Source organism: Idiotropiscis lumnitzeri, chromosome 20 (genome assembly GCF_059441095.1).
Source record: "Idiotropiscis lumnitzeri isolate Australia: NSW breed Sydney's pygmy pipehorse chromosome 20, RoL_Ilum_1.0, whole genome shotgun sequence".
In the NCBI taxonomy this organism is placed as follows: Eukaryota; Metazoa; Chordata; class Actinopteri; order Syngnathiformes; family Syngnathidae; genus Idiotropiscis; species Idiotropiscis lumnitzeri.
In genome coordinates, this window is record NC_142410.1 from 3,535,515 (window position 1) to 3,562,071 (window position 26,557).

Genomic DNA, 26,557 nt, shown 5'->3' on the forward strand with positions numbered 1-26,557 from the left:
TATACAATCAAATGACCATAATTGAATTGAAGTGATTATTTTACATTCATTGGCCCTTGTATGTGACAAACCCATTCTAATAAAGTTCAAACAAAAGTCCCCAAGCTAACAATGACTACCGGCCAGCAGATGCATGGACATACAGAGAGAGGGATGGTCCCGAGTCAGCTCCCCTGGCAACGGCCTCATTAATGCAAACACTGCGTTGCTATGGAGGCTGCGACACACAATTACTTCCTCCTCTCGCGGTTTGGGCCCAGAGGCCAAATTCCCCAACAGACATGGACGAGTCACCTGCTGAGGACCACCGACTGAACTTTATAGAAGACTTCGTGCTGAGGACTCTCAAAGTCAAACATGACCGCTGGCAAAAATGTGTGTCTTGCGAAGACAACTTGCAGATCCTGCAGGACTTCCTGGACAAACCACAGCAGGGGACTTTGGTGGTGTGTGTGACCGGCACCGGATTGTTGCAGCCCGCCGCTACTTTCACAATCCACTCTAAAAACAAGGCAGTATATTTTCTAAAACGAAGTAGAACAACCCTGACTGCAAAACGCATGGAGGACAACTTGGTGTGCGGTGACTTGTCCTGCTCGCCTCTAGACCAGTTTTCTGCACTGATTGAGGAGGTAAGACAGCTGTGGAATTTCTATTATTAACGTGCATGCAGTTAGTTGAAGAGTTTTGCATTTGGACTTTTTATTCATTTTGAAAGTCAAACTCAGTTGAATTGTGTGATTGGAATCTTGGAGAGATATTTTGTCAGATGTGAAAAAAAAAACAAAACAACAGGGGCATAAGTAGCAGTAAGAAACATGACTTGGAAGGATTAATTCAGCGAAGCAAGATATTTTTCTCTTTTGAACATGTTTTAAATTGACATGCTTAATCACTGTGGTTAATGTTACTAAGTTAACTGGGCTTTGGGCCCTATAGGAAAAAATTGACTTTTGGGCTCCACCACTTCAGTGCCGTAAATTGAAAATATTTTTTTCTAAAAGTTGCTCCTCTTTTAATTACAGGTAGTAGAAATGTACATTATACCTGCTGCCATTGATCTCTTGGTTAATTTAGGATTTTTTTTTAATTTATCATTTATTTTTTATTTATTTTTCTCTATACTGTCATTAATAGAATGAATAAAAAAACATTTATTACCAGTATTATTGTTGCAAAACAATGAAATGCAGTCTTTCAACGCAATCTACGAACAGTTTTTTTTTAAGGCACACAAATCTGTATACGTACTTTGATTTAAACATTTAATACATACAATTATGTCGTATAATAGTTAAAGGGGAAGTCAATGAAAAAAAATCTTTACAAGAATATGTTCAATACACACACACTGGTCTAAACATGGCATTTTGATTAATATGCCGTTTGCGGAATATGAGTTAAACCGTAAAATCCATCTGGGGTGGGGGGGGCGGTCATTTTGTCACTTCTGTTGCCTGAAAATGACATCACAGTTGCTCACGACCAATCATGGCTCTGCTTCAAAAAACAGGTAAGCCGTAAGTGACAAAATGGCACCACATGATGCAGCTCAAAATAGTTCGATTTTACTACTTACGGTAACTCATATTCCTCAAACGGAATTCCATGTTTACACTAGTGCAGTGCTTCTCAATTATTTTCTGTGACGCCCCCCCTCTGAAGAAGAAAACTATTTGCGCCCCCCCACCACCACCACCCACCCACCGCCGCAACTATAAATAGCATTTTCGTTGCAAAACAAACCTACACCGCAGAGCTAATACTCGCTGCGCCCAATGGTCAATGAAAGTGCCACTGCCAACTACTGGAGTGGATGTGTAATTACACTTCATTGTAGTAAGATGAAAAAAAAGGGTCACATTGCACCGCAACCCCCCCCCAGGGGCCCCGCCCCACTGTTTGAGAAGCACTGGACTAGTGAAAGGGCGTAGAATATATTTTTGCAAAGTATGTTTTGGGTTTGACTTCCCCTTTCAGCGTTAAATATGAGGCATGCAATGACAACACAGCACCACTCATTTTGAATATCAGCTGGGCAAAATAAATATTTGAGGATCTTATTCCTGTAACTCTTATAGAAGGCACTTTAACAAGAGTTAAGATGGCTGTTGTATTAAAAGAACTCTGTATGTGCACTTGGGAGGTTCTGGGTTTGAATCTTGGCCTCCTGTGTGTCTTCCAGATTCCAATGAACAGATATGTTGCATTAAAAAAAATCTGAATGCTACTTCCACTTTTGACTGAACCACAAAATTAGTTCAAATCGTCGGTCTTGCCTTCACGGCATTCATTATTTTTTTTTATGTGTTTTAGAGGTGCTTAGAAAGCAATAACCCCAAAATTGTAAGTAATTGCCTTACCTAAGACCCTCGGGGGTTCAACCTCTTGAAGAGGCGTGCGGCAGACGCTCACTGTGTGATGCACTCTTAAATAGCTACTCATTCAAATAACCTTGCAACCAGTGTTGTTTTCATATTAGCGCAAAGTGGTGGGGCATCAACCACTTATGTCGGCTTCATACCAGGGAAATGACATTGCTCTGTTTTTGGGTCTGATGTGCTCTTTTTAAAATTCTAATATGTATTCCAAGGACATTCGTTGTTAGACAACAGAAATTAATCCCTTCTGTAATATTAAACAAACTTTACAAGCTGCTGTATCAACTGAATTAAACATTTAGCTCTGTCAGAGACACATTAGTTAATTAACAGAATGGTGTTGAGTGCTGTTTTTCCTCGCCACTTCACACCTTGGCCCGGCAGCTTGCTGCAAGGCAAAATTCAAAGAGCTCAAACTTTAACATGGGCCAAGATAAGCCTCGGGTATCTCACTTTTATTTGCAGTCGAGCAAACTTAACCTGAAATTGGGCCTCCTGTATTGCTGAAATACTTTGTTTTATTGTTTTAACTCAAATTACAGGCTGAAAAAAATATTTTGGGGGTTTCTCAGATCAATACTGCAACTGGATAATACTTTTCATCATAGGTTCTTCCGTCTTTGGTTGTTACATTGTATCTTTTTGTTGCCCTGCGCTAGGTTGTGGCCCCGCTGCTGTCCAACAGTCTGAACCACACCGAGTGGCCTCAGGTGCTAGCCCAAGATGTCAGGCACCTCATCCACTCCCTCAAGAGCAGCGTGTTTGTAATGGCAGGCCAGGTCCAAGGGAAGACCCTGCTGCCCTTTCCTGTTGGTTTGGAGAGTGTGGAGCAAGCTGCCTTCGACACAGATATCAGGTAACCCGACCAAACTGGACTCGATGATAAAGCATCCCTTTTACACCATGTTGACATTTAAAAGGTGAAGTCAACCCCAAAAATATTGTGCGCGCCTTCACTAGTCCATGGCATTCTGATTAATATTGCGTTTGTAGAAATGAGGTATGCGGCAAAATCCACCTGTTTTTAAAAATCTCAGGCGGCGGCCATTTTGTTACTTCTGTCATCTAAAAATGACATCACAGTTAAATAAAGTTGTATTGCATTGTTCAGGTAACGACCTATCAAGGCTCACCTGTTTCCTCCAGCTGAGCCATGATTCGTCGTTATCTGAGATCTGAACAACTGTGATGTCATTTTCTGTCGGCAGAAGTGACAAAATGGCCATCCCCTGAGGTGGCTAAAAATTTGTGGATTTTACTGCTTAACTCATATTCCCAAAATACAATATTAATTAGAATGCCATGTTTAGACTATTGAAGGCGCATAGAACAAATTCTTGAAAAAAAAAACGACTTCCCCTTTAACACTTGTGTATTTTTGTTACACAGCCAGTATTCATGGTTCTCGTGGACCCGATAGAGCGCGGGTGTCAGACTAATTTTTCTGGAAGGGCCACATCGTAGTTCTTCTTTCCCCCAGAAGGCCGTTATATAATGTTATGATCTCTTTATGTTATCACATACACATAAAAAATTGATGGAAAGCCAGTTTTTAAATCAAAAGCCACTATGTAATTGTTTGTTATTTTAAAAGGGGAGGATTGGTAACAAATAAATGACAATATCTCATATTGCAATGTTGTTAAAAGTGAAGAAAATGTGCTTGGAACAGGAAGTTGATTCACATGATTTTCCCTTCGCAGGACACATAAAATGAGATCGCTAGCTAAATCTGGCACCCGGGCCTTGAGTTTGACACCAGTGCGCTTGAGTTTTGAGTTTTCAACAATCAATTAATTTTCTGTTAAAATACTCAGATGTTTAATTCATCCCAATATAAAGTCATGTAAAATTCTTAATATTAGCCGTTTGACTTCGTTATGTTACATTTAATAAAAAATGTGCAACCCCTTTTTTTTAACTACAATGTAATAACAAACTAAATCAGTTATAATCAAGTCCAGTGAGTGGAAAAACATAACAGCGAGCTTTCCCAACTATTTATTTTCATTTATTTGAACTTCATTAGACAACTAATTCAAGTCTGTTTACATAACGCAAGTTGAACACACTTTAGTAACAATATCAATCTCAACACATCATTCAGCCCGTTGAATTATTTGCCCATTTTTTTCCAGCCTATACACATGAGTTGCAGAGTTGCATATGTATTTCTTACACTTGCTGCATGTATATTGCGATTTCCGGTCCAACTTAGGTTCGCAGACTTCGCAACGCTTCTTTTTGTTTCTGCTGGCCACAACCTCGAAAAACAAAACAATCAGAAATTTTACTATGGCCTCTTTCCTGCAAGGCATATGTGTAAGACATTTATTGTCACACTATCACAAACTTACTTCAGGCTCAGCTTCGTCGACATCATCAGAAGCTTCTCTCTCTCTCAAAATCAATTGAAAAGCCCTCTCAGCAGATAATCTTTTTGGCCATCTTGTGAAAAAGAAACTACAATGGCAAAGCTGTATTTATAGTGTTACAACCCTAATTATCAGGTGGGATACGGTATGAGAAAATAATGCCTGGTTCCTGCAAGACAGAGGGTAAAATATGCAGGAAAGTAAACCATGTTGATTTCAATAATGATGCAACAAAACACTAGCAGTCGACCCAGAAATAAAGAAGCCAGAGTGAAGGTCCACATGACCTACACTTTTATTAGCCCCTGATCCAGTATGTAAAATAAATGCATAAGATGGGTGTCTAGTGTGCTGTTATTTAAAATGAGTTTAGATTTATGTTCTTCGCAGAAAATGAGCCAAAGCCAATGAATTTTAGGTTGAAAAAAGAATTGTTTCATTTTTCTTTTTGTGAAAAACTGAAAACGGGTCCCACAGACCCGAACACCATACAAGGGTTAAACCTGTGAAATTTCTCAGGGGGGAAACAATAGATAAGAGCATCATCCACTCTTTGGAGTCAACTGTGATTGAGTGGAGCCATCAGATCCGTGCGGTGCTGATAAAAGACTCAGCAGAGGCTTTGCTTGAAGGCAAAAATCCTACACCGCACACAGAGCTGCTCTTCTGGAAGAACAGGTCAGCAGATCTGTTACTACGGCTACAAAATATCCACTGGTAACCTCTAACAAACACGTTCAATGCTGTGTCACACGGCTCCGGAGTTAAATTATTGTACAACTTTTTAACTGTTTAATTTTTCAAAAAGCCTGTGCAGTCCCGTGAAAAATGTTATGTGGCATCTACTGATTCCAATAGAAAAGTTGTTTTTTGTCTGATTATATAGTTTTCAGGTTATCAGTATCCGATTTTTCTTTTTTTTTTTTCATCTTATTTGATTAAGGTCATAAAGTAACATATTGTTGCTGTGCTGTTAAACACACTTATAGCCCTTTTTATTTCATTGTTCATATTTAAAAAAAAAAAAAAAAGTTTTACACAGGACAGCGGCGATATAAAATGTAATGTTATTAATTTGAATCAATATTTTGTAAGTTGTTTGAACAATTGGAGACTGGATTCACACTTTTTTTTTCCCATTAATGGTATCGCAATTAGAAAAGAAAGCTTAATTACCATACCATTAGCCTCACAAATATATGAACATGTAGATTATTTGCATTTACACCATTTATTTATTTATTTAAATTACGGATGCAAGTACATTTTCCATATGGATTTTTTTTTCGAGCACCGGGGTCGGCAACCCGCGGCTCCAGAGCCGCATGCGGCTCTTTAGCGCCGCCCTCGTGGCTCCCTGGAGCTTTTCCCAAAATGTTTTAACATGGAAAATTATGGGGGAGGGAAATATATTATTTGTTTTAATATGGCTTCTGTAGGAGGACAAACATGACACAAACGTTTTCCAATACTGTAAAAATGTGTAGAATAAATATGACATTTCAACGTTTTTGTCAACGAAGATTTGTGTCATAGCCTGCGACACACGTTTCTATCAGCAGGGCAGGATGCCAGGCAGGTGGCTGTTGTAAACAAACCGGCGGCTGTGTGATGGGCCATGGATCCCAAAAGGAGAAAGAGAAAAATGACTGAGCAGAACAGAGGATTCAACGTTTCTTGGACCGAATAATTTGCATTCATTGTTACCAATTGGGATTGAGAGAAAAAGTGTGATTAGATTACTTTTGGGGAAACTAGAGGAGCGCAAAAATAGATTTAAGAAGTGGATTACATCTCCAAAACTCCACTACTGCTGCTGGTTTCGTTTGCAACCCGGGATAATAAAACGCTGAGAACCGTTCACAGGAGGTGGAGTCATGAAGAAGTCATTCATCAACATGTCAGAACATCTATTTGCTGACTAATACAAAAAAGTGAAGACATATGCCTCTCTCCGCTAAAACAGTGACGTAAAGGACATTAAAATGGCAAGCAACATCACCAATCTGCTAATCAGGACGTTAATTTAGCGCCAGCATATTCAGTACCCTGTAATGAGTGTAATGAGTCCTGTTATCTGATCGATATTGAACAGACTGCGCTTTTATGCAGGTATGTGAAATCAACATTTTGGGTTGACGACCCCTGAATCTATCTATCCATCCATCCATCTATATGCTTTAATCACAGTTTTTTATAACTGTCGCCATCCATTTTGTTCCTTTTGTTACTAAATAAAAAAATAGGTTTATTACTTAATTCAAATGCAGCCATTGTTACAGCTACAAATAATTTTATTACAAAGACCTTTAGGATTACACATACATTTTCACAATTACATAAGCAGTCAAAGCCAGACAAATGTGACCTTTTGTGTTTGCCATCTTTTTTTTTTTTGCCTTTAAAGATATGCTGATTTGGAGTGCATTTACTCCCAATTAAAATCAGACAAAGGGACCAAAATGGAGATGCTGCTTGAAGCCGTTGAGAGCAGCTATTCTCCTGCTTTTCAAAGCATCCGACGGGAAGTCCTTGCGGGTAATTAAAGACTGTTGCCTGTGACAAAAGTGTTGAAGTGGAAAAGAAAAAAAGTTAAATCTGCTTAACTGTAAAAAAAAAAAAATATATATATATATATGTATATATGTATTATATATTATATATTATATATATATATTATATATGCACACTACTTCTTATTGACTCAAGTAACTTTTCCACTCTTGACTTGGCAGCTGTTGAGGAGGCAAGGGACATCTGTACTTATTTGTCGCCACTGCAGCGCCTGTTTGAGGACCTGGAGAATAGAGAGTTTTCCGATGTCAAAGGTCAGATCGGCCCCTTGATGCACACAGTGTGTCTTGTGTGGGCCAACTCTGCACACTACAGCACTCCACCACGACTTATTGTTCTACTGCAAGAGATCTGCAACCTCCTCATCCGACAGGTCAGCTGTAGTCCTTGAAATTTGATAGAGTAATATTTGGATCGGGCCAAGTTTGGCGGTCCATATTAAAAAGCCCCTTGGGGCCATATATGGCCCTCCGGCCATAGTTTTCCGGTGTCTGCCATTAGGTAAAAGCCTCATTAAAGTTTCCTTACATTATTTCTTTTCAACACCACTCTGAAGGCAAATTCAAGGATTTGTCAGACATTGCTTTTTTTTTTTGTTTGTTTTCCTTATCGCCTGAAAATAAAAAAAGAGAAGACCACTACATGAAAACCCACCAGCACAAAAGTAATGGTCAATTCTGACTTCATCTCATCTGCCCGCTTGGATAAACTGAAAATTTTTTTTCCTTCCCAAAAACAGGCTCGGGGTTATTTAACAGCAGAGGAACTTCTCAAAGGAGAGGTTTCAGAGAGTCTTCTGAAGGTGAAAACAAGCTTGGAGACGTTAGAGCTCTTCAAGAGCATCTTTGAGGACCGCCGAGCCAATCTGGACCAGTACCAGAGAAATGGGAGCTTTGTGAAACCTTGGGACTTTCCCCTCAATTTAGTCTTCTCTGGATTTGATAGCTTTCTCAACAGACTAATGTCCACACAAGTGAGTGCATTAAAATGGATGGTGGCCTTAAAAATGATTGTCACATATTTGTGTCCATTTCTTGTTTCACTCTTTCTACCATATAGGACATCCTTTTGGCAGCAGTGGATTTCTTAAAGCTTGAGAAATTGGAGATTGGAGGTGTTAAAGGTCGAGTGCTCAGCCAGCAGGTCCAGCTTCTCCACCGGGAGTTTGTAGATCATTTCACGATCTTAACAGAGAAGCCTTATGACTGCTTGGACCTCAAAAACAAGGTGAGGAGTATTTTGAATCTTACATTATTACTTGGCCGAGCCGTCTCTTTTTGCGCAGCTTTTGAGCTGACAACCCCACAAGCAATTTCAACCCTGAACACTTCACAGCACACAAGAGGCGGGTTACTCCCGAGAACAGTATCGCGGCCCAAATGTCATCGTGTTGATCAACCAAATTGTTCCTGAGTAACGGCGGGGAAAGCAATTTACTCTGCTTGTAATACCCGGTTGGCAATTCCTGTCGGATGGCTTTGAGTTTGTGGGATGTGAAAATGAATATGTTACTGTGTGTAAGGTCAAGGTGATATGACGCAGCTCAGTGGTGTCTTGGCTGTGCGCCTAGATGTGCTTTATGCCCTGCAGGAGTTTGAGAAAGATGTGCGGGAGTTCAAGTTGTTAGCAGATGACACAGACCGGCGGCTAGGAGCCATTTTCTGTCAGGCCTTTGACGACGCTTCAGGATTGGAGCACGCCTTCAAGGTATTGGAACTTAATCCCACTCTTTGAAACACGTCATACACGCTTTGACTTGATGTCTGTAGATTCTGGATGTGTTTGGTGGCTTGTTGGAGCGTCCATTAGTAGCTCAAGATGCTTCGGACAGATACCCGCCCTTAGTAGGCATGTTTGACAAGGACCTGGACACCTGCAAATTCCTCTACCATGAGCATATTAAAATTGCAAAAGAGCTGGGTAAGTTTTATGTTAACAGTCCACATACACTTCTAAAACCCAAACAAACATTGATCCAAAAAGCATGCTCTACTGAAGTAAGTGGCATAAAAATAACAGCTCGGAATATGGCTCCAACTCACCCTTGACACTAATGAGAAAAAAAGGCATAGAGAATGGATGAATGGATGGCTGGATATATTTTTATAGCACCTTTCAGGGAACTCAAGGACCTGAAACGACTCCTGCATCGGATATCATTACTGTGTATTGTGTAAGTTGTCAGTGTACATGCCGGTACTTGCTACCTTCAAAGGATACTGAATAAAACTCATTCACTGCCATTGACAGGTATAGAAGTCAGAAAGTGCATTCTTTGTACCTGGGATGGCAGTGAATGACTAAATATGGATTTTTTTATTTTTAAATTTAGGTACTATTGCATCACTTAATGCATTTACAATACTAAATAATTGGATTCTTGCAAACTAAAGCAATTGATTAGAAATTAGGCATGATAATTTAAAAATAGAAAAGACCGTGTTTTAGTGACCTTCGTTGTCGTCAAAGTTTTTCGCAACTTGCCACTACTTTAAAACTCTTGAATGGGTGAATTAGTGAATTTTACAGCGGCGCCCGCGACAGACATTTCCTCCCACTGAATGCAGAATATTCTAACAGCATAAAGAAGTTTACACGAACATGCAGGTATAACTGATGGTGTTTTTCTGACAATAGCCGGTAACCTCTTCTCCGGCTTTAATTTGAAAGAATAATTCATACCTTACTTAAACAATGCACATATAATTGTTCCCGGTCACCGGTTTTGTGGTAAGCGCACGAATAATAGTAATACTACTTTACCACAGGTTCCGCTCCAGTGAGTAAGAATATGCCAGTGGTAGCTGGAGGGCTCAGATGGGCCCAGGAGCTGCAGCAGCGCATGCAGAGCCCCTTCTCCAAATTCAGGCACCTTTCCTACCCGTGAGTGTCCTCTCATCTCATATATAAAAAAATATCCACACTATATAGACACAAGCATCACACATAATGTCAAAATGTTATCTTTTAAAAATTAGGATGCAGACTATCATTTCCTCGTCTGTGTTTGGCTATCATTTCCTCGTCTGTGTTTGGCGTTCAAAATTCCATACACATTTTCATTACTGTAGTTTCAGTGACCTTGCTTCCCTAATAGTTGTATCCATAAATTGCTTATTGCTTTTAAGAACATTTCCAGAATCTATTCTTTTGAACAATGATTCTCTGAGCCAGGTGCCTGGACTCCTCACAAGGTGTTTGGGTCATCCAGAAGTACGAGGAGCTGATGCAACTGCTTGACAGGTTGGAGAATCTCATCTTCCGATATTGCATGACATGTCATCATGTGCATATTGCTGAAAAGAAATAGCAGAAAGGGAGATTGATCAGAACTGTTAGTTAAAGTATGGAATCCCAGTATTATCAGAAAAATATGGCACCTCACAAAACATAATTTGTACTTGATTCAACGTTCTGGTTGCATTTTGCACACAGCTACACTACATCACGGGTCTTCAATCCTGTTCGTCGAGGTCCACTGTCCTGTTCGTTTCCCATCTCTCACTGCTGCAACACACCTGATATAAATGATCCGGATCTTTATTCAGCTTCTGCAGACCTTGCTGATTATCTGATTTTTGACTCAGACGTGTTGCAGGCAGGAAAGCGGCCCAGGTGGAACAGGATTGAAGACCACTGCTTTAGTGCGTTGCAGAACTGAAATTGGCAAGGTATTGGCACGAGAGGCAAACAGGATTTTCTAAATGATTACCACAAACCAGTGGTGGGCGGTGCCTTTCGGCGTAAAAAAATTGGAGCGGTAGAAAGTTTGCTAAAATAAAATTTTTTTTGTCATATTTGTGAAAACGGTCAATATGACCTGAAACAGGAGCGCTTAAAATGATCTTTCTCTGGCCTCACCTTGAATTGTAACAAACCACAGCACCTGAGGGAAAACAACCAATCAGAGATAGATGTGACTGACAAGGTTTCAATCATATCTCATGCACTTGCGGGTGCTCTCTTGCAGAAGTTTGCTGAAACTATGGTGGAATATCCTCTCAATTTGCCAACAACCAACAATAAGACAATAATAAAATGTAATTACCCAGTGCCTACGTCCTCATGCAATTGTTTGAGCTACTGTGGCCTCATATAGCTTCAACTATTCAATTTTCTCTGCTTCCCGTCTGGGCTCCTCTGCTACCCTGTATACCGATGTAGTCAATCACAAGCAGCCATTCGCTCCGCCTCTTCGGAACATCTACAACAAAAGTCATGGACATTGACCCTATTGAAATGAATGCTGTTGATATGTTTTAGCATTTCCTGAAGCTAGCTGTTGCTAAAAAAGCAACTATGTAGTCAATCAAATGTGACTGATGCCTAAGTGAAGTTTAAGTCAAACAGGAAACACGAATGATTCTTTATGCTTTCGGTAGCCCTCAATGTCGCAAGGGTGAGGCGGACTCCTGGTTTCAAGCATGAATTGGATAACAGCCCCATCTGCTAAATATGTGATTTCGTTGGTTTATGAAGCAGCCCACATGGAACGCAATGTAGACATTCGGCTCCAGGCATGATTGATGTTCTCATTAGCGGGGCACTGCTCTGTAGATGATTTTACAGGAGTCTCATAATCTCACATGCCCTGTCGCCAGTCCCTGATGCCAAGTGAGAAATCGCCTTTTAGACCACATTTAACACCTCATTGAGGGGGGACCATTGCTGCTTTGAATTATGAAAGAGCTAATAAAAGAAATGTTTTTTTATTGCTTACTTTCTGTGACAATTCACCTTTACCCTGAAAATTTAAAGCTTGTAATGTCTCAAGGATTAATCATCGCAGTAACTTTTCAACATTTTTTGTTCCAAAGTGGCCTTCTGTCTTTGACTTTAATGTAATTGCTACACACACATTATATTGTTAGATGAAATGCCCTCTTGTGGAATTTGTCAGGACAGAACTTTGCATATTTGCTTCAAGCGATTCCCTTTTGAATGCTTTTTTTGCGCTCAGAAATTGGACACTCGAATGATCTGGCCAATTAATGTGGTGAGCAACAGGGCACGGCGCCTTTTTCAAAGCTAGTTTGATGAGAGCCAGTTTTCCCCCATGGCGTAAAGTTAAAATAACCAAAAATACGCAGTACAGAAATCTCAGTATCACTATTTTGGGCCAGGTATTCTTTCAAAGCTAAATGCTGGCATTTGAATTTAGCATTCTCATCATACTAGCACGATTGAAAAATCTATTGATCAGATTGTGCGGTTGCCGCAACAGTGCTGACAATTTTTATGAATAAGGCCAGAGGGTCGAGGTCGGAACGGTAACGAGATTGCGGCCGCAGGGCGTTGGACTTACTGGCATGAAAGGGTCAAGTGCCCAGCTATGGTATTGATGACGAGTTCACATAATTGCTCTGTTGTTGACCACTATTTCTAATAAGAATTAATACAAGTCTAACATGCTTGTTGGTATGCTAAAAAAAGAAGACAACCTGTATAGAGAACATGCCAAGGCAGATCGATCAGGGTTCCCTCGCTAATGGTGAAGGTTGTTGATATTTTATTTGTTGGTTTGAATCTCGGCTTGTCGAATCAAAGGGTCGCCGTAGCATGTCACTGAATCACTTTGACACAATTACAAATTACGAAACGGCACAATTAGTTCTATAGACACGATTGTGATGTTCGGGGGAGTTGTTTCAAATAATGCGGTTCCCCCCAATTTTTTGGAGTAATATGTTCTATGAGCCTTCACGAGCCCAAACATAGAATTCTGACTAATATTGCGTTTGGGGAATATGAGTTGAGCAGCAAATTCCATCAATTTTTTTTAGCCATCTCAGGGTCACTTGCCGTTGACTGGAAATGACATCACAGTTACGCATCACTCATTACATCACCCCACTCAGGGAAACCAATCATGGCTCACCTGTTCTCTGAAGCTGAGGCATGACTGGTCATGAGCTGAGCCCTGAGCAACTGTGATGTGATCACCAGTCGACAGAAGTGACAAAATGGCCGTTCCGTGATACGGTCAAAAACAAATAAATTTTGCTACTTCACTCATATGCCACAAAGGCGATATTAACCTGAAGGCCATGTTTAGACAAGTGCAGGTGTGGGCAAACTACGGCCCGGGGGGCACATGCGGCCCGTTAAACGTTTTAATCCGGCCCACCGAACTTGATAAAAAATAAATGAATAAACCTTGTTAATGTTTTATTTTCTAAATACTGTGGTTTTTCAATTGGTATTTATTGTTGTAATGCTTTTGTTCATTTTCATCTAAAATTAAATGTATTTATTTTCTCAGATAAAGTGAGATTACCAAAACACTCCATCCATCTGCAACTGGTCCGGCCCCTCTGGCAAATTTTAGAACCCATTGTGGCCCACCAATCAAAAAGTTTGCCCACCCCTGGACTAGTGGGACTGCGTAGAATATTCGTAAAGAACATTTTTGGGTTGCCTTGCCTTTTAAATACAAAAAAAAAAAAAAAACAGTTTTAATTGTATGTCCACATTTCATCTTTTTTTTATTATTATTTTTTTTTATAAAAAAACTAAACATCTTAAACTAGTTGGGACCAGTCTTTTTATATAAGATTATTTATTATTATATTAATAATTATTTTTTCTCAAGTAACGAGCTCTATGCATCCTATTTAACTTCCATTAGAGTTGCTGTTATATTCTAACAGTCTTCATTGCTGCCATAGGTGAGTGCCATCATTATTATAAACATTCCAGTCATGATTGAGATGAGCATCCTTACTCATTACTCCCCACTGACAAAACGCTGCATGATTTATGACCATTAGCAAGACATTGGATTGCCTCTGTGTCTGCAGTGCCACTATCCGGAAATGAAGCTCACGGCAGGAATCCAATAAGAAGCACAGTTTGCGCTGAATTACTCATCATAATAGTTGCTATTTACAGATTGATATAGCCGTACAGAGGCCTGACATATTGTCTGTCCCCGTCGTCTTGCAGATGAAGCAATGTTTTTCCTTATCCAACCTGGCCCACCGAACCTTCCATTTCTCGCTCCATCTCCTTGCCATTTGCACTTCTGTGACTATTTCAATGGAAATGTTGAAACCTCTCCGGTGCAATATTTGCGAGAACTGCTTTTGTCCCTGAAGTATACATGTTCCGAGTATTACTATTTCAGATATTGTGCCACCCTGTATGAGACTTGGACGAGGACTGTCGACAGCAGTTGTCGTCGCAACCTCAGCCTGCCCTTGATCTGCCGAGACGTATCCTCAAAGCTGATCTCGGTCAACTTCAACACGCAGGTTAATCATAAAATGTACATGATAAGGCAGAACAGTACGTCTGTAATGTGTCTGAATCACACCCCTCCTTCTTTAGCTTGCATCTGTATTGAGGGAAGTCAAGTACCTGGAGGCCAGACAGACTGAAGTGATTCCTGACGCTGCAGTGCAGATTTATACCACCAGATGGCAGTTGTGGCAGTTTATTTCCAGCCTGGAACTCGCGGCAGGACGATACAACAAGGTTAATATTAGTGTTGGGAAAATGAAGCTTCATGAAGCAATTGTAATATTTTTTTGCTCCTCTACATGGTGCTCTTGGTTTACAGCTAAAGGTTAGTACATTTACATCGCAGCTTTCAAACAAAGAGTGCCATCTAGAGGAGACAAAAATGATCACATTATTAGCTTCAATGAAGCTTCATGATTGCATCATAAATTCATATACATTCTGACTTAAAATGACATGTGAAGTGACTCTCATCAATAATTAAAAAAAATGGTGCCGTTTGTTTTCAGGGGTGGAGCAGATTAATGCCATTTCTTCATTTCATTGTGGAACAGTGATTCGAGATTCGAGTTAAGATACAAGTATAATCACAGGATTATTTAGTCATAAGTCAAGGTGCTGCTCTATTTAAATGGACAGTTCAAAGAGACACTAATTTGATTTTTTTGTTCGTTCCTCATAAATTAATCAAGTATTTTTTTATAGCCTCAGCAATGTGTTTGAATATCACAGATAAAACTTGACAGCGTCGTCAACCAACTTGAGGACGACAACACACAGCATGTCATTATTCTTGCTGATATGATCCTTTGTTAAATTATCTAATGGAAAGAAGCTTCATCCAAATCTCATGAAAAAACTTTTGTGTCCACATTTTTTTTCATTCCATTGGTACTCTGTAGGAGTGTCATTCAATTAATTATAATTGATTGTGTGTGTGCGCGTGTGTGTGTTTTTTTTTGTTTTTTTTAAATCGTCTGCTCTCTACCACATATTCTAGGTGATTCAGTCCGTGCTCGACGTGGAGAATCCGCTCCTCCAGACGCAGCTCGGGGATATCGAGACCCGGCTAAGAAAAGCTGAAGAAAGCTTGAGTTGGAACAGCCAAGGTGTGGATGCTCGACCTTATACACATGGACACTAAGAACTGATGGGAAAAAAAAAAACGTACTGTAGGACATTGCAAAACTGACTTTGTAAAAATATACCTTCAGTTATTCTTGACCTCATCTTTGGCATTTTAATAGCAGTAAATAGACAGCTGGTTGACACAGTGATTCCACAAAGATAACAGCAACCACCCGGACAAGTGTTTAAAAAAGGCCAGGAAAATAATCATAGCAAAATGGAAAGAGGACTGGATAAACATTGTATTAATCGCATCCATTACGGGTCAATTCCATGAAAGTACAATAGTAAATTAAATGGCACCTGCTGAAAGGGGCAATCCAGTCTCTTGCTAAGGGTGAAAACAAAAACATCATTATTGTCGTCATTTATTCTTCTTTCAATGGCGTTTTATGGTGTCCACTTGTAATAAAGCGGCGGCTGCTGCTGCAATATAGCATCCAGGCAATTTTCTGTGGGGTTACCATGGGTAACAAACACGTAGTTTCTAATCCACACAGCCATGAACTAATTGTAAAGACGTGTTTGGACTGTGATTGGCAGAAAGTCTGCTGTAGTTAAGACGTATCCATACAGATGACCTTAGACGTCCTACACGATTACTCTGAAGTTTCAAAAAAACACATTTCCTTAAACTCCAACTTCTTCGCTATTTCTAAGGCATTTGGCAGTATATTCAAGAGTTGCGGGATTCCATCTGTGACCTGGAGAGCCGACTCCAGAAGACTAAAGACAATGTGGAGGAGATCCAGAATTGTATCAAGTCCTGGGCAAGCCCATTATATGAGAGGAAGGAGGGGAAAAAAGACACTTTGCTGAGTCTGGATGATCGGGTCGAAAGGCTGGATCGTTTTTATAATATGATACGGTCATCTGGAGATAAGATTCATTTCCTCATGAAAGTAAAAAAACAAGTTTCCTTCAGTAAAAAATTCTAAATTAGTTTGCAACTTGGTCGACGTAATTGCAATTTTCCAATGTTATGTTCTCAGAGGAATCTTGAGCTTTTTATGACGGAACCATCGTCAGATGAGTGGAAAGCATATGTGGACTACATTGACGACATGGTCATTGATGGATTTTATCATTGCATAGAGTCTTCACTCAAGTTTTTCCTGGACAATACAGGTAAGATTGGTGGGGGAAGACAAAACAAAACTGCGTGTTCCCATTATATATTTTTTAGTAAACCACCGCTATTCACACCTGTAACCCAATTAATTGTCTTCAACAAATTGTACTTTTTTAAAAGAGAAAAATGGTTCCGATATTATCCTACTAGTGTTTTATTTTATTTATTCAGCTCTCACAGGCATGAGAAGGCATTCAAGTCACTCAAAATGAATGTGTTTATAACGAAATGACTTACCCTTTAATGCATCCTTGTGTTGGGGGAAATCAACCTAAATGAGTAATGAGACTGGTCGTATTGCCCCAAAGAACCACTGAGTACATTTAAACCAAAATGAACTGGTTCAAACCCATCAAAATTGCGAGTGTACATGTAAGTGAACGCTTGTGTATTAGCGGGAGCTGAGTTGACCACTTTTCTACTCGTTTTGAAAAGAGAGCTGACTCTAAAGAACCAGTTCATACATCTACTGTGTACTAGGTACCAGTTGTTTTGAGGTCACAGTGCTAACCTACTGGGTCAACCGTTCTGCTCCTTTCTCAAACCTAAATGTAATATCAAAATGTATTTCTTTACTGGACACCAGGGCTGAACGATATTGGAAAAAACTGACATTGCGTTATTTGGTGAGGCTGCGATTTTTTTCAAGTTTGGCCCCCGGGCCATGGTTTGCCCACGCCTGATGTAGAGCATAGCGTAGCGTGCTGCTTTTATGAAACAAACCAAAAGTTTCCGTGTTCTAAAAAAAAAAAAGATGTTACTATTGCGCATGCGGACATCGCAATCGCAATGTTCAAACGGCATATCGTGCAGGCCTACTGAACACTTTAAAGGACGAGCTAAAACTAATCACTGCCTTGGACAGCTTCTTTTAAGACATGTTTTCGGGTGTTTTATATGGCACTTGGTTGTTTTATTGGCAGCCGCCGTGCAATACATTTGTACTCGCTTGCTGTCAAGATGGACCAGGATTAATTTCAAGAATTATTGTCAGACTGCCGTCACTGTGTCCTTCCACTCACTCCCCTCACCGCCTTTTCCTCTTGGATTGCATAGCATGCCGCAAACATGGCCTGAATCGCCGACATTGTTCTGCGTTTTTACAATTTTGGGCAATGGTTCATATCGGAGAATGTCCTGAAATGAGATTCCACCCGTAAGGTCAGAGAACAATATGGTGGCACTGTCAGCAAAAAGTGAGCATTATGTATGCTTTGTGAGGAGAATAGTTCTCAATTCAATAAACTGACACTTAATGTGTCAGTGAGCTATTATGACAGGAGTGAATGCCCCCTAGAAATGCTGAGAAACTAAAACTTTTCCACCTCAAATCTTATAACAACCCTAATATCCATATGAATGTTTAATATTTCTCATTTATTTAAATCCGTTTGATACGCGTGTTAAAATGCAATTTTATTCAGAACCAATTTGTAAACAAGATCCAAACATCCGTGAGAGAAAATCTGAAATATTTAGAGGTTTCTTAAAAAGTTATATAATTTCCATTTATTTATTAATTTTGTGGTATAGATTCAATTCACGGTGAAACATAACATCAGCAGCATAAATAACAAGCGTTTCTTTGCAAATATAAATACTATAATTATTTAATCTCAGCTACCATTGTCTTCTGCATTGTCGAACTGTACGATAGAAAGTTGTCTTTTATTTTATATATCACCAGTATTCTATTTTTCTATTTATTTTGTTGTGGCCCAGATGAAAAAAACATTACAATGCCCCTATTTGAGGCCCAAATGGACCTCAAAATTCCTGATTTGGTGTTTATACCATCTTTGGAGTTTGTTGAAAGAGAAAATTTCTTTGACCTGGTCGAGAATCTCATCAATGATGTGTTCAGAGTCTCTTCATTGGTGCCACGCTTGTCCCAGCACAGTTCTTTTCCCCACTACCAGGTATTGACGTCTCTTGATTTTTGTTTTTCCGTATTTACGTTTTTGTTAGTGAGAGAAAAATGAAGCTTCATGAAGCATCTTTTTGCTCTTGGCGTTTTTGGCTTAAAGATAAAAGGCTAGTGCATTTGAAATTTATCACATTTCCACTGCATCTTTAAACCAAGAATGCCATCTAGAGGTTTCAAAAACTATCACAGGTGCTTCATGAAGCTTCATTTGTCCATGACTAGTTTTTGTCTCAAACAGAAAATCACAGAGCATTCACTTCACTCATCTAAGAATGTTATAAAAAAAATTCGCTATGACCCTCTCGCAGGCTGACATGGAAGACATGACAGACTTGGCAGATATGCGTACTCTTCTCATGGATCGCGTGCGGAGTGCCATGATGACTTGTTGCGTGTTCCGCAATTCATTGGAACGCTACAGCTACCTTTATATAGAAGACAGGAAGGAGTTCTTGTGCCAGTTCCTCCGATATGGCCGCATTCTGACCAGCCAGGAGATGGAGGTTCAAGCTGAAGCTAGTATCCATGAGACGCCACCAACATTGGATAACTTCATACAGCAAGTAGATAGGTGAGTAGTGAGGGACAAATGAAGCTTCATGAAGCACTTGTGAACATTTTTGACTTCTCTAGATGCCACTCTTTGTTTGTTAGTGGAAATGTAATAAATTTCTATTACATTAGGCTTCATCTTTAAAAAAAATATCACAAGTGCTTCACGAAGCTTCATTTTTCCAATTGCTATAGGTGAGTGCTTGCTAGTTTTCCCTTACCTCCTTAGAGACAGTTTCTGAATCATTTTACTACTCCAGTCTTGTGTAATGAAAGTAAGCGACTGGACACCCTTCTCAAAAAATGCCAAGCCAAATGCGAGTCAGGATTTTGTTAAAATGATGTCAAGGCGTGGAGCTCGTAGATTCAACATGGCAAGCATCTAACGGCTTCTAAATGTGAAAGTGTAGGTCAGAGTGTTCATTTAAAAAAAGCGGAAAGTCAGCCAACGGAGTTGACAACTTCACCAAGCAATCAAGTATGTGCCAATTAACCTGTGCATCCAAGTAAACGCAGTGCAGCTCTACTTACCTTTAAGTTTGATGTTGTGTTTATGTCTGGCTGTTGCTTGAAAGTGGCTCAGAATCTTAGCGCAGCCTAAATCATGGGTGAAGGAACTTGGTCTGGTGATGGGTATTATGTGAATTAGTTCCACGGCGCCTTAGTGGGTCAGAAGTTAAGAACCACTCTCACAGACACATTTAGAACAATTAATCCTTTTATATTTTTATTTTTTTTATTTTCATTTAGGTATGAAAAGATCTATGAGGAGGTGCAGGATCTGGAGCCAGTTCGCGTCTTCCACGGCTGGATGCGTGTCAATGGCCGCAGCATGAAGATTGTCCTGCTCAACATCATCAAGAAATGGAGTTTCATGTTCAAGCAGCACCTTATTGATCATTTAACGAACAGGTGAAGCACAGTTTAATATACAATTCAACAATAGTGCATTTACTTCACATTTCATGATCGTAATCTCCGCTATAGTCTTTCTGGTCTCGAGAGTTTCATCATCACGGCTGAGACTGGCCTGGGCCAGCAAGTAGAGGAAGGAGACTACAAAACCCTGGTGCGGGTCCTGGGCTACCTGCTGGCTGTAAAGGAGCGACAACACACAACAGATGTCATATTTGAACCACTGCGGCAAACCGTTGCTTTGCTAAAGGATTACGAACAGGAAATCCCCAATGTCGTACACAAGCAGTTAGAAGTAAGGATCCAAGATTCCATCTCCTCCAATTTATATGGCGCTGTCTTTTATCTTTAATGGAGCACTCTTTTTTTAAATTTATTATTCATACATCGTCGGTGCAAATTCATCATCGCTGCGTCTTTTTCTTCAGGAGTTGCCAGAAAAGTGGACCAATGTGAAAAAGAAGGCTATGCTAGTCAAACAGCAAGTGGCACCCCTGCAGGCTATTGAGGTGGCGAGTTTGCGAAGAAAGTGTGCTTCATTTGAAGTGGAGCAACACATCTTCAGGGAGCAATTTCGAAACAATGGGCCCTTCAGGTAACAAAGACTGCCTTTGTGAAAGGATGTGTCTTCCTAGATAATGTAAATGCAATGTACATTATACTGAGGTTGAAAGTTAATTGCATTTGCAGCAGAGCTTCAACTTGCATCTTTTTATGACTATAAATGAATATATATATATATATATATATATATATATATATATATGTATGTATTAATAATAATAATATTTAAATTTGTGTAATGTTCCGTATGCATTCGTGACACGTAATTGTGATGTTTGTAGGCGATATATTTCGCGTATCTTCGCACGAATGTCACCTTTCTCTGTGTTCTCACTCAAAGGACCGTTATCTTGAGGATCTCACATCTGAGAAGGCTAATTTAATCTTACAATAATGATAATTAATTCTTTGGTTGAGGCGCGTAGTCATAATATCTAATTGTCACATTAGTTACGTGTGTAATTGGTCTCCTAATAACACTGTGATTACATTCCATTTCTGTCTTGGAAGTCATTTTTAATTGTAGTTTGCAATTCGTGATGAGGAAACTCGCTCATGGTTTGGCAGTCATACAGGCCATTATTATCAAAATAAGACCTCCACCAGGGTTAATGTGATCCTGTTTGTATTCATTCAGATTTGACAGCGAGAATCCTCACCAGATGTTGGACGCATTTCACTGGCAGATCCAGGAACAGGAGGCAGTCATGGCCTCCCTGGTGGAATCCGCCAGCTTGTTCGAGGTGACCGTCTCTGAATACAAACAGCTTCGTCAATGCAGGTAAAAGACCCTAAGGAGAATAAAAATTCTATGCCAACTGTGGCAGTAATGAGCAATTAAATCAGCGACCCTTATTTATACTCACACTCTGAATGTGGTTGGGTTCACTTTATCTGCTGTCGTTCATCCCTGAGGCGTGAGGTGGGCCTGCTGAAGGAGCTTTGGGATATGATCACTGTGGTGGAATCCAGCATGGCGGAATGGAAAATGACTCCCTGGAGGGAGATTCATGTGGAGGACATGGAGTTGGAGTGCAAACGCTTCTCAAAAGATATTCGAGGGATGGATAAGGAGGTGAGGCACTAGGAGAGAGGCGCGATAAGTCTGTGAGACTAATCGGGTGGGTAATCTAACCTAAAGGTGTGAATATTGGGGACGAACAGAAATGACTTTCATTTTCCTGTGATGTCACAAAACCAAAAAACACACAACAATGAACATGAGCCTTTTGTAAGATCATACTCGGTACGTAAAGGCGAGTGTTTGACTGTCCTCCTAATATTTCGAGGCGAAGTCAACTTAAACGCGACTTAAAATGGCATTTTGATTATTGCGTTTGTGAAATACGAGTTAAGCTGTAAATGAACCCATTTTTTGCCCATCTCAGGCGGCGGCTATTTTGCCATTTGATGGCGACTGAAAATGACATCACAGTTGCTCAGGGCTCAGATCACGACCAATCATGGCACAGCATCAGAAAACGTGAGCCGTGATTGGTCGTTACCTGAGCCCGGAGCAACTATGATGTCATTTTTAGTTGATAGAAGTAACAAAATGACCGTCCCCAGAAATGTATGTATGTTTTGATGCATAACTCATATTTCATAAACGCAATATTAGTCAAAATGTCAGATTTAGATGCATGAACCATTTTATTGCAAATAATATTTTGGGGTGGACGTCCCCTTTAAGGTGAACAAAGTTACCCAATCTATTGGAACAAAAAATTTTGGATTTAAAAAGTAAAAATAATCTAATTTATTGTCGAATACATAATCAGTTTCAAATATATTCAATATTATTAGCAAATATTAACATTTCATACTGTACATAAAAATATTGCTTACACATTATAGATTAATGAATGAATTTAATAATTTAAAATTCCAGCCATCCTGGGTAGGCTGCCTGCCAATATTTACTGTCTCATAAACAAATTACACACATTCCTCAATTTTTTGTTAATCAGTGACTAGTCGACATCTAGCTTTTTTATTTTATTTTTTTTAATTTTTATAATTGTTTTTTTCTCCATCTCACGTTCGTGCTTCCTCTATTTTATATTGTTAATCACGACAATTAACTAAGGCCAATGTCAAACTGGCACATGGCCGGCAACCAGCAGGAACAGTAAATAATATGTATATAATCAAATAACTGCCAAATAGTAGTAAAGGAATATAGACAAGCTCATAATAAATGTGGCAACTGAATCATGGCTCTTTATTAAATTTAAACATATGGACTGTCTGGGACTCTGGGAGCAGAACTGCCACTGAGTGATTTATTCATCCAGTATTCTGATGGATTTGACGACGTACGTCACTTTATTTCAAATCCATGCATTACAAATGCTGAACGGGTGAGCTGGGACACATCTCACCTGACTTCATCCTGGACTAGTCGTCTGTCTGTCTCAATGCACAGAATCAGTCACGCCTCTGGTCTTCAATTAAACTAAAATGCATGTGTTTGAAAAGCGGAAGTAAACCACGCACACCACAGTGAGGACTCAACACTGACTTCTAACTATGAGGCTGACATGCTAATCACATGCTTCATCGTACCGCCCAAATTACAACTCATCACCAAGATTACGCATGTGAAAAGTTATCAAAGATTTACTGTAAATATAAACGACATAAATTGAAACTACAAATGTTCCCTCATTTGTTTACATTCTGTATCTTCAATGAGGCGTCAGCTGGAAAAAAACAACAACTTTTCTTGCCCTTCACACAAAGGTATGAGACGTAGGACTTCACATAAATAAAATGAACCAAAGCAGAATATTACAAGCTCTTTTACTTGTTTCTTTCTGGTGATACTTGTAGATTAGAGCGTGGGAGGCCTTCACAGGTTTGGACAACAGTGTAAAGAACCTCCTCATTTCCCTGCGGGCAGTGGCCGAGCTGCAGAACAAAGCCATACGCGTCAGACACTGGCATCAGTTGATGGCGGCAACTGGAGTTCGTTTCAACATGGACCAGGTTTGCAATCCATTGTTTTTCATGGGGAACTATGATGAATTATTGGTGGATGTTTTCGTGTGTGGTTTACTGTATGAGTAGCACGAACAGTTGGATTTTTAATTTCTGGCAAGTTTCTCAATGTTAGGGCTAGGGATCGATTAAAATTTCCCAAGTTTCAAAAATCAAGATTCACATCGATACTCAGGGGCCTGATTGCATTTTGGATTCACGATTCTCTTTGATTAATTTCATGCAGTATCAATTTTACATTCATATGGAATGCATTCTCAGAAGAACCAATGCTGCAATTCGTACAAACTGTTTACTCTAACTCCGTGCATTAATAAAAATATTATATGATATTAAATATGATATTATATATTATATTATATTATATTATATTATATTATATTACATTATATTATATATTTACATTAAGAATTGAAGCCTATGCAGTCACATTAATCATGTACGTTTAATGTTGACATGACCTTCCTTAAAAACAATAAATACATCTGCCTTCTTGCTTGTTGGCGCTGACTTCACTGCTTCCCACCATTTTGCTTTGATACGCTACTTTGACGTAGTGACAAGGTCTTGAGTGAAACCTGAATTCACGTAAATTTATGAGGAAAAAGACGTCATTAAAAGTATATATGATTTTAGGAATCGGTTTCTGACTATAGGAAAATCGATTCACTCGATATATCAATTTATTATTAGTTTTTTAAACCCTGCCCTAATCAATGCTATTGATTTAATTTATATTTTTTGTTCTAAATAATTCAAAAGCGTGTATTGCTTCCCTCCGACCTTAAGGAAAGTCAGTGTTGTTCAAACTTGCGCTCTCCGCGCGTCGACTGGGTTCACGGTGATTCCAATTGCGTCAGGCAGTACAGATGGAAACTGCTGATTGTTTTAGAACAGTGGTCCCCAACCACCGGGCCACTTTGGACTGGGCTGCACAGATGGGGGGGGGGGGAAGAAAAACTTGGAGTTGACGGATGTCAGGATGCTAATTGTCTCAGTCGTATTATGCTAATATTAAACACACAAGCTAGCAAAATGAGTAAAGATAGCACGTAAGAATGCGTCGGAAAAAAGGTTGGGGACTACTCTTTTAAAACATGGGCTGCGTTTGGAAATTAATGAGAAGGGAGCACGCTCGCCCTATTTGAACACACACACACTCAGAGTGGTGTAAGGTCGTCAAAGTCAATTTAAGAATGCATTCCTAATCAAAATAAGACAAATTATTAAATAGGTTGAGCCGCTCTTTCATTCTGCGCACGTACGCCACAGACATGAAATTCATGCATGTAGGTTTTCTTCACCGGTGATAGCAGATACACACTCGGTGGAGTCGGCTCACAAAACACGCATTTGTGCTCAAAATCTCCTCATTCGTTCTTTTAATTGTAGCACAAATCTAACACCCCACATTTTTCCTTGCAGCTGATTTGTTGTTTTGTCTTAAATTAATTTTTTCTAACAGATTTTTTATTGATATTTATCACTTGTCTATTGCGATACATATTGAGATTGATTGACTGTCCAGCCCTTATCCGAATGACGTTTTAACTATACTTGGCTGTTCTTGTCATTATCCGTGTTCATATTATTAATATTTGGAGTTTTCCTCTCTTCTGTCGCTGCATTCCCTGTTTGCTCATCATCTAATTGTCTCCACCTGGTCTTGTCAGTCTTACTTCATTTGTCAGCCAATCAGCTCTCTCCAGCTACTTGTATCTAATCCAGGTATGCCTCGTAGTTGTTACAAGTCTGTTCGTATTTAGTTTTGGGCTTCTGTTAAATGTCTTGCTTCAGTGTCCTTTGTCATGGGATCCTTTGCTTTTTGTCTGTAGTGTTGTGGCTGTCGCCTGTGTTTTGTGTTTGCAGCGCTCTTTTCGGATTTGCCAATTTTGATTTTAGATCAAACTCGGTTGTTTAGTGCCGTTGGCTTTTTTATCAAACACCAGTTGAGGTTGGTCAATATCTGTTATTAGTGATGGGAAAATGAAGCTTCATGAAGCACTTGTGATATGTTTAACTCCACTAGATGGTTGTCTTGGTTTAAAGATAAAAGCTAGACCAATGGAAATTGATTACATTTCTACAGCATCTTTTTAACAAGAGACATCTCGAGGAACAAAAGAATTATCACACGTGCTTCATGAAGCTTCATTTGTCCATCAGTATCTGTTAACATTTGCTTCGCTTCATTCAACACATCTCCTTCACATTAAATTGTATTGGTTGTTTATTGTGGTTTGTGGAATGTTGGCCCCGGAAGTCAACCTTAATGGAACTGGAATCTCATACAACAATCTCAAACATGCTCATTCGAGTCAGTATTCTGGCCATGAGGGATTCAGCTTCTCGGAATGAGATGACGGTCAGAGATGAATTAACAGAACTGATCATCTTTATGTGAAGGAGATGTTTTGCACTGCGTGTGGCAAATGGTGATCACACCAGATACTGACGAGTAGTGATCTGGAAAATGAAGCCTCAAATTTGCTTTGCGAACCAGTTATTGCATATTTTTGATTGGATCCATCAAGTCTAGGGTTACATATTTTTTTTTAATAACCTTTTAAGGTTGTTAATGGCCCTCATTCTTTAACACGAATAAAGGAGGTTCGAAAACATTTTTAAAAAAAGTTAGCGAGATGGCGTTGAACTCTGTTTGCATCATCTCTGGTGCGGTTTGCTGACTGCTCGCTATGTTTTGCATGATGACCGTCCAACCTCAGTGTTTGTGACATGTTTTGAGAATGTTTTTCCAAATTGT

General features: G+C 39.5%; 3 protein-coding genes across 3 annotated transcripts in view; all 3 read left to right on the forward strand.

The window, feature by feature from the left end:
• The first annotated feature begins 281 nt into the window (after nucleotides 1-281).
• On the forward strand, nucleotides 282-10,217 carry LOC148317138 (dynein beta chain, ciliary-like). The gene is made up of 10 exons (XM_088283823.1): nucleotides 282-632; nucleotides 3,041-3,237; nucleotides 5,276-5,434; nucleotides 7,164-7,294; nucleotides 7,492-7,703; nucleotides 8,070-8,303; nucleotides 8,390-8,557; nucleotides 8,921-9,037; nucleotides 9,100-9,250; nucleotides 10,111-10,217. The coding sequence occupies exons 1-10, from the start codon at nucleotides 282-284 to the stop codon at nucleotides 10,215-10,217; spliced, it is 1,827 nt and encodes a 608-aa protein (XP_088139949.1).
• A 2,567-nt stretch (nucleotides 10,218-12,784) lies between these two features.
• On the forward strand, nucleotides 12,785-21,575 carry LOC148317139 (dynein beta chain, ciliary-like). The gene is made up of 13 exons (XM_088285228.1): nucleotides 12,785-12,827; nucleotides 13,981-13,998; nucleotides 14,276-14,583; nucleotides 14,660-14,806; nucleotides 15,573-15,681; nucleotides 16,361-16,602; nucleotides 16,693-16,828; nucleotides 18,555-18,751; nucleotides 19,068-19,330; nucleotides 20,062-20,223; nucleotides 20,299-20,521; nucleotides 20,655-20,821; nucleotides 21,428-21,575. Exons 1-13 carry the CDS (start codon nucleotides 12,785-12,787, stop codon nucleotides 21,573-21,575), a joined length of 2,163 nt encoding a protein of 720 aa, XP_088141354.1.
• A 168-nt stretch (nucleotides 21,576-21,743) lies between these two features.
• The window catches only part of LOC148317140 (dynein axonemal heavy chain 9-like), a 69,369-nt gene continuing 64,555 nt past the window's right edge, over nucleotides 21,744-26,557 (forward strand). The window contains exons 1-2 of the mRNA XM_088285229.1: nucleotides 21,744-21,865; nucleotides 23,626-23,781. Of these exons, the coding sequence (XP_088141355.1) occupies nucleotides 21,764-21,865; nucleotides 23,626-23,781 (258 nt within the window). The 5' untranslated portion in view covers nucleotides 21,744-21,763. The remainder of the gene's footprint in view (nucleotides 21,866-23,625; nucleotides 23,782-26,557) is intronic.

Excerpts from the sequence above, each read along its gene's own strand:
- LOC148317138 (XM_088283823.1), top strand. The coding sequence starts at position 282 with ATGGACGAGTCACCTGCTGAGGACCACCGACTGAACTTTATAGAAGAC. Across the intron at positions 3,238-5,275 it reads GCCTTCGACACAGATATCAG|GGGGGAAACAATAGATAAGA; the intron begins GTAACCCGACCA and ends GAAATTTCTCAG. Across the intron at positions 7,704-8,069 it reads GCAACCTCCTCATCCGACAG|GCTCGGGGTTATTTAACAGC; the intron begins GTCAGCTGTAGT and ends TCCCAAAAACAG.
- LOC148317139 (XM_088285228.1), top strand. The coding sequence starts at position 12,785 with ATGCCAAGGCAGATCGATCAGGGTTCCCTCGCTAATGGTGAAG. Across the intron at positions 16,603-16,692 it reads AGATTCATTTCCTCATGAAA|AGGAATCTTGAGCTTTTTAT; the intron begins GTAAAAAAACAA and ends TTATGTTCTCAG. Across the intron at positions 18,752-19,067 it reads GTTCTTTTCCCCACTACCAG|GCTGACATGGAAGACATGAC; the intron begins GTATTGACGTCT and ends ACCCTCTCGCAG.